We start from the raw sequence: 15,173 nt of genomic DNA, 5'->3' as shown, positions 1-15,173 counted from the left end.
GGGGCTGGCGCCGCCCCCACCCCTCGCCCGCCCCCACTCACTGCCGGTGGACGAGGAGGAGCGCCGCTGCTGCCCGCAGCCGGGGCCCGCGCCCTCCGGGGGCAGAGGTGGCGCGGGCGGCGGCGAGCTCACGGGCTCGGGCAGGGGCGGCGGCGGCGGCGGCGGCGGCGGCGGCAGCTCCCTGGACGCCTTGGGGTCCGCGGCGCAGCCGTTGTGCACGTGGTTCCCGGGGAGCAGCGCCGCCTGCGGGGGAGCGGAGGGGCCGGCCAGTGAGCCGCGGGCCGTCCCGGGGCCCGGGCGGCCGGCGGGCGCGGGCTGGCGGGCACGCACCTCCTCGCTGTGCGCCATGGCGCGCCGGGCGGCCGGGGGCTCCGCGGGGCCGCGGCCCAGCTGGCGGTAGTAGTCCCCGGTGCTGGGCTGCTTGCTGAAGGCGCGGGGCTTGCGGCCGGAGTCCTGCCTCCGCGGCCCGTTGTGGCGGTCTCGGAAGCTCGGCTGCGGGGAGACAGCGGGCCGTGGGCTCCGGGCGCCCCCCCAGTGCCCCCCACGCTGCCCTCCCCCGGGCTTCGCCTCCCGAGGGCTCCTGCGGCGGCGTCGGGTGGTGCGGGCGGCCGCGGCTCTAGGCGCCCCTGCTCTCGGGGCGGGGTGGGCTCAGGGTCATGCCGGCTGCGACGGGGGGATGGAGGGATGGACTCGGCCAGCCCTACAGGGGCCGGCCCTGGGCGGGGGCCAAGGGCACCGAGGCCCCCACACCGGCCAGAAGGGGCGGGCCCAGGGGCGGGGTGGCCCAGCCCCACGCCCGGGGGAGGAGAAGGGGCAGCTCTGCGCTCTAAGGCCTCGGGCACCCCACGCCCGGCGGCCCCCAAGGCTCCGCCCGAGCTCTCGGGGGCGTCTCGGCCCGTTAGGCTCCGGCTCCTGCTCGCCCAGGGCCCCCGGCCGCCGGCCCGGGTCGGCTCCTACCTGCGGCTGTGCCGGTGGCCCCCGCTGTGCACCTGGCGGCGGGGGCGGCTGGACCCGACACCTGCGTTACCCGATCCTTCCTCTCAGGTTACAGCCCGGCCTATGGGCTCTGTCGGCCTGACATCACCCAGGGCCCGCCCATCCCTGGACGACCCCCCCCCAGCAGTCCTGGACGCTGGTGGGGGGGGGGCACGCACCGTGGCTGGTGTGCCGCGCCCAGGCCACGGGCCACTGCGGTCCCGCCCTCGGCACCTCTCTCCCTAATTGGGTCCTGAGCATCCCGCCTTCATCCCCCTACTTTTTCAGCAGGGACCAGACGAGGGCCTGACCGCGCCCGGTGGAGCCTCTCATATTTGGCTCCCCGGTTCCGGGTCGCGCCCCCGCCCTTCCCCTCCCGCATCTGGAAACCATCGCCATCCGCGAAAGCGACACCAACACCCGCGCCCAAGCCTCGGGTTTCAGGGGCGGCAGGGCGGGCTCGGGTGACAGCACAGCGTCCCGCCCCGTCGCGGCTGCCCCCACCCTCCACAATCCCAACGCAGGCAGAGGGACTTGAGGTGGCCGGGCCAAAGGCTGAATGCCCGCTCGGGGCCTGTCCTGCCCCACCTCCAGCCCCTACGTCCCCGCGGTGGCCCCGGACCCTCCGCACCCCACCCTCCCGGGCTCACGTTGCAGGAAATGCGACACGCTGGATTTGTTTTCTGGGACAGCCGCCCCCTCAGCACCCCCTGCAGCCGGGGAGGCGCAGGGGACACCGCGACCCTGCCCCCTCCCGCAGCCCGGGCACCCGCGGGGGGCGCAGGAGGCACACAAAGGGCCCTTTGTGCAGCAGGCCTGTGCCTGCAGCTCTGCACGCACACACGCCTAGGGGTGGGAGTGGGTGCTGACCCGGCACCTGTCCTAAGGCTCTGGGCAGGACCCACACGGCAGGCCCCGGCAAGGCTGGGTGACTCCAGGCCCCTGTAGCCCTGGCCAAGCCCGCCCAGCCTCCCTCTAGAGAGGAAAGGGGAGTCCTATGTGGCAGCTTGTCTGGGGTCACCAGTGATGGTGGCCAGAGTGTCCGTGGACGCTGAGTGGCCCTCGCATGCCTTGTGACCTGGGTCTCTTGGGCAAACTGGCCACTCAGGTCCACCTGGGTGAGAACCCCAAGGTCTGGCCTCCAGCAGGGCCCGGGGGGGCTGCCGCCACACACCCGGCCACCTGTGGTTATCCTCTCCTCTCAGACCAGCGTCCCTGTGTCTCTGGCCAGTACCGCAAGGCCTCCTTAGGGCACCCCTGCCTGGGACTTCCTGAGCTGACCAGACAGGACCGCCACCCTTCCCTCCCCCCTGCCAGGAGCCCTCAGGCTCTTCCCCATCTCCTGTGCTTGCTCCTCCCCCAGCCGCCCCCACCCCAAGCCCTGGCCCCCCTCCCACCGGTGGGTGCTCTACACCCAGTGGGAGCATCCGCTTCCCCTCCCTCAGCCTCCTCCCAGCGCTCACCTGTCAGCCCTGACATGGCTTCTCCCGCCCAGAGGGCACTTCCCCAGTTGCTATTCTCCACCTGAACCCGGGGCTGTGGGTGTTGGGCATGCCCATGAAGGGACAGCTCCGTGGCAACTCTGCCACTCCATGCAAGAGGCGGCGCTGACCATCTCCTGGGGCGGGGGCAGCTCCTTCACGCCAGCTCCCCAGACGGCTGTCTAGCTCTCCTCCTAGTCCCCACCCTGAGCCCTCATGGGACTGGCCAGGACCTTCCACTCCAGAACAGCCCTGTGTCCCAGAGCCAGGCCGGTCCACCTGGGCCGTCCCGCTGCTGGAGGCGGGCAGGGGTCAGTACCTCCTTCCTGAGGGTCTCAATGTTCACGTGGCGGAGCTTGTTCTTGGTCTCCATGTACATGTCAGCTGCATGCAGCCCCTTTGGGGGCTTGGGAGCCGGGTAGCCTGGTGGAGGCGGGGGCAACTGGGCGCCTGGGGGTGGGGGCGGCGGCGGGAAGCTGGGAGGCGGCGGAGGGGGGGTGGTAGGCTTCTCCGGCTTTCCCCGAGGCAGGCCCAGCTCCGGGTTCAGCATGTCCATGTAGTTCTGTATGTCTGTGGCTCTGGTGCTCAGAAGCCCTAGGGAGGCAGCAGGGAAGGCCAGGTTTGGGAGTTTGCAGAGAGGCAGTCCCCCCGAAGTCCCCCACCTGCCCCCCAGCTTGCAGAGAGGCCAGACAGGCCAGGGGCCGCTTGGTAAGACCCTCTGGTCTCTGGCTGTCCTGCAGAGTCCTGCCTCCTCCAGTCCTGCACTTAGTGGCAGGACTACAGTGCTTGGGTTGGCAGGGGAGCGGCAGGGGGCTTTGGGCTTCAGGGTGTGCCCGTGTAAGGCAGGGCCACCTGGACAGGGGAGCGGCAGCTCTTCAGGGAAGGGCAGGTGCCAGGAGTCTGGATGGCCACACCCGACCTTTGCAGGGCATCTGGCCAGCTCTGCAGGCCACCACCTGGCGGTGGGAAGCGGCATTGCAGGTGGACGGTCCTCACACTCAGGGCGTGGTCAGCATGCACACATTTGCGGGCCTGGTTTCAGCCTGAGGGCTTGCTGTATTTTTTTTTTTTTTTTTTTTTTTTGAGACACTGGGGATGGAACCCAGGGGCACTCTACCTCCGACCCACACCCCTAGCCCTATTTTTTTTTAATCTTTATTTTGAAACAGGGTCTCACTGAGTTGCAAAGGGCCTCCCTCAGTAGCTGAGGCTAGCCACAAACCGTGATCCTCTTGTCTCAGCCTCCTGAATGCTGGGATTACAAGCCTGCGTTTCCAAGCCCGGCTGGGGTTGTTGTATTTGTGCTATGTTTTGGCCTGCCACATTTGTGTACGTGATTTTTTGTATTTGTGACTGTGTCTGCACTGGTGTGTGGACATGGAAAGTGTGTATGTGTGTGTGTGTGTGTGTGTCTGCAGTGTGGAAATGGTGAACGGAGTGCCTGCGTATAACATAGGCGTGTGTATACCTGTATGACTCTGTGTGCCTGTACATTATCTGAGTACTGCGTGCACATATGCACACGTGTGCACTGTTGGGTGTGGGTAGGAGAGAACAATGAGTCCCGTTGAGGGTGCATGTGGGTCTGCCGAGGAGAGCAGTACTTGTGAGGTGGGCATGCGCATTAAGACTGCGGGCAGGGCGCCTGTGGTCTGGCTCCGGCGCTCCCTCCTCCTTCCCTCCTGGCCCACTCACCGTGCAGAGGGCGCTGGCCCTTGAGGCTAGAGTGGCTGGAAGAGCAGGAGTCGTAATTGGAGAGGGTGCTGGTGGGCGAGCTGAGGTCAAAGTTCGGCTGCTGGACCGACATGGTGGTGTTGGGCGAGGACATGCCGGAGTCCGGCTGCTTCGCCTCCAGCTCAGCGGAGGGATCGCGGGACAGCACGCGGTGCTCCACGCTCTGAGGGGAGGCAGGGAGGCCGTGAGGGCAACCCCGCTCCACAGACCACTGCTGGCCGCCCAGGGTCCCGCTCAGCCATGCCCTCCCTCTCCAACACCCTCTCCCCGTCACGGGAGGGTTGTGAGTTCTTCTGAGGCTAAGATTCAAGGCCAGCCCCCTAGCAGCAGGGCCTGGGTTCCTGGGGCAACGTTCACTTGGCCCCACCCTGCTCAGGAGAATGGAGACCTAATGGGGCAAAGGGGTCCTGGGCTGCACCCCAGGGAGAACTGCCGGGCACCCCTCTCCCCAGTCCAAGAGGCAGAGGGTCTGTGCTGCTGTGGGTCCATGGTAGGGGCTCAGGGGCTGCCGCTGGAGTGGGGATGGATATGGGCCTCATCCCCTGCAGCTGGCTGAAAACCCCTGCCTGTCCCTGCCCGACCTGCCAACTCCCAACACCAGCCCTGCCCATCCTGATGGGGCCTGGGTGGGGGCGGGGAGCCTGGGGTGCGGGGCTACGCTGGGATGGGCAGGCCCGGGTCGGGTCCCTCCCACCACCCGCGGGAAGCAGGCTGGGCTGGGGGCCCAGCTTACGTTGCCCATGCTGTCCCCGATGCCGGCAAGCCGCTTCTCTGCCTTCTCCGGCCCAGACCTGCCCCGCCCTGCCCCTCCTTGCCGGAGAAGTGTCACAGGCCCCCTGGGAGAGGGAGGGAGGCCTGGCACCAGGTAACGGCTGCGCAGCCTCACTCATTGGCCCTGTAATTAGGGGCTCCTCGGGAGTGTTTGGCTTTTCTGGGCCAGCATCCTTGGTGCCTGGATCCGTCACCGCGCAGCTGGGCCTAGCTGGATGAGATAGCCAGGCCCTGCCGCCTACCCCGAGCGCAGGGAGGAGGCCCGATGACCGGCACTAGTAGTCACCAAGGTGCCCAGCCCTGACCCTCGAGGACTACGGATGACAGAGACAGACGCAGGCTCTGTGGCCTGGGAGAATGGCTTTCGGTTCCCCTCCCCCACTTCCTGTGTGACCTTGGGCACATCACCTGTCTTTTCTGTGCCTGCTTTTGTTCATTGGTGAATGGGGATAATGGCGCCACCTGTCCAGTAGGTGGCAAAAAAGATTTTAGGGAGCCGGGCGCGGTGGGCACACTTGTGATCCCAGCATCCGCGAGGCTGAGGCAGGAGGATCGCGGTTCAGGGACGGCCTTAGCTACTTAGTTGAGGCCCTATGCAATTCACTAAGACCCTGTTTCAAAATAAAGAATAAATAAGAAGGCTGGGGTGTAGCTTGGAGGTAGAATGCCCCTGGGCTTCATTCCCAGTACCGAAAAAAAAAAAAAAAATTTTAGAAGTTAATGAAAGCCGGGCGTGGTGGCACACACTTATAATCCCAGCATTCCTGAGGCTGAGACCTGAGGATCATGGTTCGCGGACAGCCTCAGCTACTTAGTGAGGCTCTCCACAATTTAGTGAGATCCTGTTTCAAAATAAAAAATAGGAAGCCGGGTGTGGTGGCGCACACTTGTAATCCCAGCATTCGGGAGGCTGAGACCTGGAGGATCGCGGTTCACGGACAGCCTCAGCTACTTAGTGATGCCCTCTGCAACTCAGTGAGACCTGGTTTCAAAATAAAGAATAAAAAATAGGGCAGGGGATGTAGCTCGGAGGTCAAATGCCCCTGGGTTCCATCCCCAGCCCCGCAAAAAAAATAAAATAAAAAATAAATAAATAAAATGAAAAATAGGGCAGGGGTATAGCTTGGAAATTGAATGTCCCTGAGTTCAATCTCCAGACCCACAAAAAAAAAAAAAAGAAAGAAAAAAGAAAAAAGGAAAAAGTTAGTGAAATGCCGTGTGCAAGCTATTAATATCACCGTGGAGATGAACTGAGACCAGCCTGGAAAGCACCCAGCAGGTCAACGGTCATTAAATGGTGCTTGCTGCTGTATTTTTGTTAGCAGCTATAGCCAGGAAGGCCCCACAAAAGGCCGTCACCGTGTCTACTCTTGACTGTATGCCCCAGTAACAAGGGGCTCACTACCCGTGGGGCCACCCATACACTTTGCAAGGCTCCTTCTTTCTTTCTTTCAGTACTGGGGATGGAATCCAGGGGCTTTCTACCTCTGAGCTACACTCCCAGACCTATTTTATTTGGAAACAGGGTCTCACTAAGTTGCTGAGGCTGGCTTTGAACCTGTGCGATCCCCCTGTCTCAGCCTCCCAAGTACTGGGATTCCAAGCGTGCGCCACCACGCCCGGCTTGGAAGGCCCTTTCCAGGGGGAAGTTGGTCTTCCAGTGCACCTGCAGTCTCTGAGCCCTGGGGCCTTGCTATATTCTGCAGACCCCAGAAGGGGGCAGATGAGGCCAGGGGCCACCTGCTGTTTCTCCTCCAGGCTCATCTGGAAGCTCCTCTAATTGTCAAGCTATCCACTAGACCGGTCTGAGGGTGCCTGCAAGGCCTACCCTCTTCCCTGCCCCCTACTCCAGAGCAGCAGAGATTCCTGGACTTGGCAACACCCACACCTGAGCCAGGTCCCTGTGGGTGCCTTCATGGCAGAGTAACTCTAATAAAAATGTTTATGAGTGTTTTGTGGGTGTCCACTGTGGTTTAACTAGGAATGAGCAAAGGCAGGGTGTGATGGGTGAGAAAGGCAGCTCCTGGCCAGGCCAGGCCATTCCTGCTTCCCCACTTACTGGCCGGGTGACCTTGGGTCTCAAGGACTCAGTTTACCCATCTGTGAAATGGAGATACTAGCTTTTCAAGCTCTGTGGCTGTGAGAGGAAAGGAGTGAATACAGGTGGGGGGGGGTGGGTCTGGCAGGCCCCGAGGGCGTCCTGAACACCCCCCCCTTCTCTCTTGCTTTTTGTGGTACTGAGGGTTGAACCCAGGGGCATTCAACCTCTGGATTTGTGGACGCACTCCCTCTCACTCACACACACACACACATTCTCTCTCTCTCTCTCTCTTTTTTGTGGCACTGGAGATTCTGGAGATTAAATCCAGGGGCATTCTACCTCCAAGCTACACCCCCAGCCCTATTTTTTATTCTTTATCTTGAAACTGGGTCTCACTGAGTTGCGAAGGGCCTAAGTAGCTGAGGCTGGCCGCGAACCGTGATCCTCTGGTCTCAGCCTCCCAAATGCCCGGCCTTGCTTTGTCTCTTGTTGGGATGACTCCGGTCCTCCCCGTCCCTGACCTCTGTCCTCCTGCCTACACCCCTTGCTCCTCGACAGGTAGAGCTGAGAGCTCGCGGGGCAGCAGTCAAGGGCATCTTCTCCTCGAGTCCCTGAACCTCTGCTTCCTTTTTCTTTTTTTTTTTGGGGGGGGATACTGGAGATGGAACCCACCCAGGGGCACAAGCTACACTTTATTTATTTATTTTTTGGTGGTACTGGGGTTCCTGGAAGCCCTTCTACCTCCGGGCTACACTCCCAGACCTATTTTATATTTTTATTTTGGAAACAGGGTCTCCTAAGCCAGCGCACGTGGCCGGCTTCGGACCTGCGCGATCCTCCTGTCTCCGCCTCCCAAGCGCGGGGATGACAAGCGTGCGCCACCACGCCCGGCGAGCTATATTTTATTTTGAAACAGGGTCTCATTGGGTTGCAAAGAGCCTCAATGAGTACTAGCTGAGGCTGTCCTCGAACCTCCTGCCTCGGCCTCCCGAAAACTGGGATTACAAACATAAGCGGCTCGCTTCCTTCATGATGAAATGGGTAGGCCATCTTCCCTCGGGGTGGGGGATCGAGATGACCCGGGTCGGGTCGGGTCGTACCAGGTTCTCCACCGTGCGCAGGTAGCGGGTGCAATGGCTGTGGCCGTTGTAGTCCGACAGGTCAGCGGCCGTGTACCCATCACGGTCACGGACGTCCAGCTCCGCGCCGTTCACCACCAATATCTGGCAGCACTGTGTGGTGTGAGGCGGGGACCGGCTGAGTGGCCCCGCCCTGCTCTCTAAGCCCCGCCCTCTCGGCCCCCGCCCCAGAAGGCCCCGCCCCGCTCTCTAAGCCCCGCCCCGCTCTCTAAGCCTCGCCCCGCGCCAGCCCCCGCCCGGCTCGCTAAGCCCCGCCCCGGCCCCGCCCGCTAAGCCCCGCCCCGCCCGCCAAGCCCCGCCCTCTCGGGCCCCGCCCCCGGCCCCAGACCTCCAGCTCCCCGTTCTCCGCGGCGTCGTGCAGCGGGGTCCCGCCCCACAGGTCGGCCGCGATCTCGCCGCCGTGCAGCAGGAGCCAGCTGAGCACTTTGGCGTGGCCGCGGCTGGCCGCGAAGTGCATGGCGGTGGCGCCGTCCTTGTCCTGCTCCGACAGGCTCACGTCGGTGCTGCTCACCTGGGCGGGAGGGACGGAGAGAAGGGCGGGGCTGGGCGCCGTCCCCGCCGGCCCGGGGCCCGCCTCCCGCCCTGCCCAGCTCACCAGCCACACGATGACCGGGCAGTGGCCCATCTGCGCGGCCGCGTGCAGCGGGCTCATGCCGTCGTGCGCGCACAGGTGCGGGTCCGCGCCGCACTCCTGCACCAGGTGCTTCGTCACCTCCAGGTGGCCCTCCTGGCAGGCCAGGTACAGGGGCGTGGCACCGTTCTTGGTCTGGGCATTCACTCCCCTGCGGACAGGCAACGCCTCCGTGGGCTCTCGGTGCCCGCCGCGGCCCTCCCCCGAGAGCCTGGGGAGTGGGCTGCAGCGGGCGTCGTCCCGGGGCCTCGAGCACGCCCCGGGCCCTCAGCTGGACGCCCCGCCCGAGCCGACCAGCTCCCACAGAGGATGGGCGGCGCTTCCTGCTCCAGGAAACCGCCCCGCCTCCCGTACCGACCGGACCAGGACCGGCCACCCGGCTCCCAACGCCCTCCAGCCACACGCGCCGTGGCACTGAGTCCCCAGACTTGCGCTCTGATCTTTGTCCTTTTTATTTCTGTTTTTATTTTACTTTTTGGCGGTACTGGGGATGGGACCCCGGGGCATTCGGCCTCCGAGCTACACGCCCAGCCCTATTTTGTATTCTGTATTTTGAAACAGGGTCTCACTGAGTTGCAGAGGGCCTCACTAAGTAGCTGAGGCTGGCCACGAACCGCGATCCTCCAGCCTCCGCCTCCCGAATGCCGGGATTTCAATAGTGCGCCACCACGCCCCGCTAGCAGGCAGGTTCTTAAGCCCTACTGCCACTCCCATTTTGCAGAGGGGCAACTGAGGCTAAGGGCCAAAGGTCATATAGCTGGTAAGGGGCATGGGAATGCACATCTGTCTGTGAGATGCAGGGCGCCCCCTGCAGGAGGCATACTGGTAGTGAGGAGCAGGAGCCTGGCACTAGTGCCAGGACCTGTGCCCCAGGGTCTAGCCCTGTGCCCTAGCTTTCAGCTACTACTGCCCTTGTTCCTACAGGTAGTGGGTCCTGACTGGGGAACAGGGAGCCAGCCCATGGGTGGAGAATACAATAGGGCCGTGGACAGCCCATAGCGCATTACCACAGTAGGACACTAGGTGGCGCCACAGTCCACCCAGAGCCAGGGGCTGCCCCACCGGGCTCAGAGCTTATCCTCATCCCCACAGCGCCCCCTATCTGTACACCCACGGTGTCAATCTCATGCACCACACACAACTACCAAGTCCCTCACCGGCTTGTCCACTGTCTGTCCATCTGTCCATCAGCATGTGCACCAGGCCATTTCCTGTTCATGCACCTGCCCGTTCACGGGTCCTCCTGTCACCCCAACATAATTTAGCCATCCTTTACCTAACCCTGCATGCCCTCTCCTCCCTCTCAAACTCTCCTCCCTGTCCTGAAAGCCCTGGTCCTCCGCCCGCCTCCCTGTCCCTAGAGTCCCCAGGCCACCTGCAGCCCCTCTGGGCACCCAAACTCTGGTTTTTCCTCCTTCCCAGCCTGGGCAGCCCTCTCCCTGACAGACTGCTCTTTGCCGGGCTGGACGCTTTATGATTGTGGAAGCAGGTGCCAGGCCCGGCTACACTCAGCATCCCGCCCGAGTCAGGAGCACCGTGGGTCCTGCCGACACAGCCCAGGGCAGGCCCGAGACCGGCCGCCGGCTACATGCCTCTCCTCAGAGACACGCTGGCTCGCAGCCCCAGCCCGTACACGCCAGTGCCCGCGCCGCCCCCACACACATCCGTGCCGGTGCGCCAGAACAGCCTGTTGAATATTTCATGACTGACACTCAGTGCCTGAATTGTTCACCCGGTAACCAAGGCACGGCCAGTGCTGGGGTCCCGGGATCGGACGCCGGAGGGGCCACCCCCAGGGCCCTCTGGGTTCTCTCTGGGAGGCCCGAGGCAATGCGTGAACAAAGGGGGCCGACTGTGATGAGCTCTGCCCTCCCAGCAACACCTACCTGGCAGGAGGCCATCACCCAGGCGCCCCAGCAGGTCAGGAAGGAGCTGAGCTGAATGGCGGGGGCAGTGAGGCCCACGGCCTGCCACCAGCCCCCCGGCTGCCACTCCCAGCGGAGCCCCTGGCGCTCAACAAAGGATCGCTCTCGTCCCCGTTATCATTAATATTTCAGCCTCTGCACTCGTGAACCCTGTTCTGGACTCAGAGGCTCCTGCCTAGGAAAACCCAGGACACAGGGCAGCCATGTTGATGGGCTTCGTCCGTGGAGATTGAAGCCCAGCCTCCTCCTCTTCTTGTCTGGCCTGGAGGCCAGAGGGGAGATGGCTCCCTTCTGTCACTGGGGAAAAACTACAAAAATGCAGATAAGCATAAGAAACAAAATAGAAGCCTGCCACTTGGGGAGATGAAAGAGTAACAATAGTAATAGCAAGAATACTAGGCTTGTCATCCAGTACTTGGGAGGCTGAAACAGGAGGATCTGGGATGGAGGCCAGCCTCAGTGACTGAGTGAGGCCCTCCGCAACTTGGACCCTGCTTCAAAATAAAGAATAAAAAAAAATTAGGCTGGAGGTATAACCCTTGGGTTCAATCCCTAGCACCACAAAGAAGGAGGAGGAGGAGGAGGAGGAGAGGAGGAGGAGGGAGAGGAGGAGGAGGAGGGAGAGGGAGAGGAGGAGGAGGAAATGATAGCATGTGGGAGGCGGAAAGCAGAGAGTTTCGGTTTGCAGACGGCCTCAGCTACTTAGCGAGGTCCTTTGCAACTCAGTGAGACCCTGTTTCAAAAAATAAAAAGACTAAAAACTAGGGCTGGGGTGCAGCTCAGAGGTAGAATGCCCGAGATCCATCCCCAGTACCGCAAGGAAAAAAAGTAATAATAGTAATAGTGACAATTACTGTTTACTAAGCAGTCACTGGCTCTAAGCACTGGGATACATTCTCTTTAGACTTTTTAGTGGGGATTTAACCCATTGCAGCCCTAATTTGTTTGATTTTTTGTGTGTGGCACTGGGAATTGAACCCAGAGACATTTTACCTCTGAGTTAAACCCCCAGCCCAATTGCATTTCTTATTTGGAAACAGGGTCTCACTAAAGTGCGGAGGGCTTCACTAAGCTGTCCGGACTGGCTTCGAACCCACGATCCTCCTGTCTCAGCCTCCCAAGTACTGGGATTACAAGTGTGTGCCACCACTCCCAGAACTAAATAGACCTCTCTCTTAATTATTAGCCTTTAAATACCCTGCACCTCACCCCACTCAGAAAAGGACAACCACCCTACACTCGCTTTCTATTTCTTCCTTCCTTCCTTCCTTCCTTCCTTTCTTTCTTCCTTCCTATCTTTCCTTCCTTCCCTTTCCTTCCTTCCTTTCTTCCTTCCCTTCCTTCCTTCCCTCCATCCCTCCCTTCCTCCCTCCCTCCCTTCCTTCCTTCCTTCCTTTCTTTCTTCCTTCCTATCTTTCCTTCCTTCCCTTTCCTTCCTTCCTTTCTTCCTTCCCTTCCTTCCTTCCCTCCATCCCTCCCTTCCTCCCTCCCTCCCTTCCTTCCTTCCTTCCTTTCTTTCTTCCTTCCTATCTTTCCTTCCTTCCCTTTCCTTCCTTCCTTTCTTCCTTCCCTTCCTTCCTTCCCTCCATCCCTCCCTTCCTCCCTCCCTTCCTTCCTTCCTTCCTCTCTTTCTCTTTCCCTCTTAGTATTGGGAATTGAACCTGGGACCTCCTGCGCGCAAGCTACTGTTCTTGACCCAAACTCTAGCCTTCAAGGGCCTCCCGAGCCAAACCGTCTTCGTGGTCTGAGGCTTCCTGGTGATGTTCACATAAATCATGTATTTTTTCTTCCTCTTGGGAAAAAAAGCTAATAGGAACTAGCTGTGCCTACGAAGCAGGCCGCCCTTCAACTACACAAGGAAGCGTGGCAGGCCTGGAAGGGCCTGCTGAAAACCTCCATGCGAATCGGTCCAGCGTACTGTCCACTCTGCCACGAGTGACTAGCAACCCCAGAAAACCAGACTCCGGTCAAAGAACAAGATTCCTGCCAGGGTGGCAGTGCACGCTTGTAATCCCAGTACTTGGTAGGCTGAGATAGGAGGATCACGGGTTCGAGGACAGCCTCAGGAAATAGTGAGACTTATCAACCTAGCAAGATCTTGTTTCAAAATGGAAAAAAAAAAAAATAGGGCTAGGGGTGTATCTTAGAGGTCGAATGCCCTTAGGTTCAATTTCCCAGCACCACACACACAAAATAAGTAAGTAAGTAAGTAAATAAATAAATAAATAAATAAATAAGATAAAGTAAGATTTAAGCTGGGTGTAGCTCGGAGGTCAAATGCCTCTGGGTTCCATCCCCAGACCCGCAAAAAAAAAAAAAAAAAAAAAGATTCCTAGTGGCTGCTAATAACCTCTGTTAGGAGGGAGGTCAGGAAGGGGCCCAGATACACAAGGACCAGGTGTGTGTGTGTGTGTGTGTGTGTGTGTGTGTGTGTGTTACTAGGGACCAAACCCAGGGGTGTTCTACCTCTGTGTTATACCCCAGACCTATCTTATCTTATTTTTATTTTGAAACAGAGTCTTACTAAATTGCAGAGGACCCCCTAAGTTGCTGAGGCTGGCCTCAAACCTGCAGTCCTCCTGCCTCAGCCTCAGTACTAGGATAACAGGTGCATACCACCATGCCGGGCACACCCTGCCAGCAACCCCCTCAGCCTTCTAGGCCTTCCTTCTGGTCCTTGATTTAGGCAAAGGAGACCCCTCCACCAGCTCCGCGCCTGTTGGTGCTGTGGCAAGACCCTCACCTCGCAGCTCCCCGAGGCCGGCCTCGTCTCGCCCAGGCATCCACTCCCAGCTCCTCAGAGAGGCCTCCCCGGGCCCTCAACTTAAAGAACGCCTCTCCTGCTTCCTCCACACGGCTGTTCCAGTACACGGCACCTGTCGCTCCCAAATTATCTTGTTCTCCTATTTCATTCACGCCACAGACACATCGGGGCGTCCCGTGTTGGACAGGCAGAGCCCCTGCCCTCCCGGGCCTGTCCCCAGGGGCAGCCCACCGCAGACCGGCCCCAGGCGACCAGGCAGGACGGGCATCAGGTGGGTCCCGCTCTTGGTCTGGCTTCTCTGGCTCCTGGGGTGTCTCTAGAGCCGGGAGGCTGGGGGCTGGGGATCTCAGAGCTAGCACAGTCCAAACAAGTAGGGGCATCGGGGCCAGGGCTGCGCGACGCCTCCTCACTGTGGCTCAGCCTGGCAAGGCAGAAAGGGCCCATTTGCCAGTGGGCACAGAAAGGGAGCTTTGACCAAGGCCACAGGCGGTGGCCTTCGCCTAGGGATCCCAGACTCATCATTCAACAAGCGTTCGTGGAGTGTCAGGCGCTGGGCACCTGAACCAGGGAGATAAAGTCTCCGGCCTCATTAGTCAGGGGCATGGACAGTCAGAAAACACAGGCTGTAAGATACAGTGCCAGCTAATGATAAGGGGGACGAGGCCGGCCGCAGCGCGGGGCTGCGGGGCGGGAGACAGTCTGAATGGGTCAGGGCTGGCTTGCCAGGGAGCTGTTGTAAGACTTGAAGGAGGGAGAGAGCTGGACGTGGTGGCACACGCTTGTCATCCCAGCATTGGGGAGGCTGAGGCAGGAGGATCGCAGGTTGGCGGCCAACCCCAGCTACTTAGTGAGGCCCTCTGCAACTCTGTGAGACGCTGTTTCAAAGTAAAGAATAAAAAATAGGGGTGGGGGTGTAGCTCGGAGCTAGAATTCTCCTCGTTTCCATCTCCAGTACTGCAAAAAAAAAAAAAAAAAAAAAGAGAGAGAGAAAGAAAGAAAGAAAGAAAGAAAAGAAAAAGTAGAATGAGAACAAGTCAGTCTGCAAAATGGACCACCATGTTGGCTCAGACAATAATACTACCCGGTTCCAGACCTCCAGCAGGCAGGAGCTTTTTTTTTTGCATGCGGTACTGGGGATGGAATCCAGGGGGATTCTGCCTCTGAGCCCTATTTTTTATTGTTCTTTATTTTGATACAGAGTCTCTGAGTTCCAAAGGGCCTCACTAAGTAGCTGAGGCTGACCGTGAACTGCGATCCTCCTGTCTCAGCCTCCTGAGTGCTAGGATTACAAGCGTGCCCACCACGCTGGCTTTGGACTGGCACTTTTCAATCCCTGTCCCATTTCAGGGCTGGGAAGGCCTTGAGGGAAGGAGACGCCCGCAGGGATGGAGCAGATCACCTTTGGGCTGGCTGCTCTCCTAGCTAAGACAGCAGAGCTGGGAGCCCACGGGGAAAGCCTGAAGCCTCCGGCTTTCCCCAGCCTCAGAGCTCAGGGCCGAGCCCGGGGCTTGACTCCTGGCTGCTCAGATCCCAGGGCGCTGAGAAGCAGAGTGAGCAGGAGGGGTTCCCAGGTTCCAGGAGGTGGTCCAAGGTGGCGAGGGTCACCTGTTCCTGGTCCTTTCGCAGTTATCCCCAACTAACATCTCATGCCCCTACCAGCCCCTGGTGCTCCCGCCAAGGGGTCAGTGCCTCACCCCATCTCCCTCAGACCC

The 15,173-nt window shown here is 60.4% G+C and overlaps 1 protein-coding gene across 1 annotated transcript in view; it reads right to left on the bottom strand.

Annotated features, from left to right (window-relative positions):
- Window positions 1–15,173, bottom strand: part of ESPN (espin) — a gene marked incomplete at both ends in the record, with an annotated part of 39,252 nt that overhangs the window by 14,240 nt on the left and 9,839 nt on the right. The window contains 7 exons of the mRNA XM_080691264.1: window positions 42–243; window positions 331–492; window positions 2,776–3,050; window positions 4,152–4,353; window positions 8,103–8,234; window positions 8,470–8,652; window positions 8,737–8,923. Coding sequence (XP_080547390.1) covers window positions 42–243; window positions 331–492; window positions 2,776–3,050; window positions 4,152–4,353; window positions 8,103–8,234; window positions 8,470–8,652; window positions 8,737–8,923 — 1,343 coding nt within the window. The remainder of the gene's footprint in view (window positions 1–41; window positions 244–330; window positions 493–2,775; window positions 3,051–4,151; window positions 4,354–8,102; window positions 8,235–8,469; window positions 8,653–8,736; window positions 8,924–15,173) is intronic.

This window comes from Muscardinus avellanarius (genome assembly GCF_963383645.1).
Source record: "Muscardinus avellanarius genome assembly, chromosome: 3".
NCBI classification, from domain to species: domain Eukaryota; kingdom Metazoa; phylum Chordata; class Mammalia; order Rodentia; family Gliridae; genus Muscardinus; species Muscardinus avellanarius.
The sequence above is the reverse complement of the archived record's forward strand: the minus strand, read 5'-3'. Positions and strand labels throughout refer to the sequence as shown.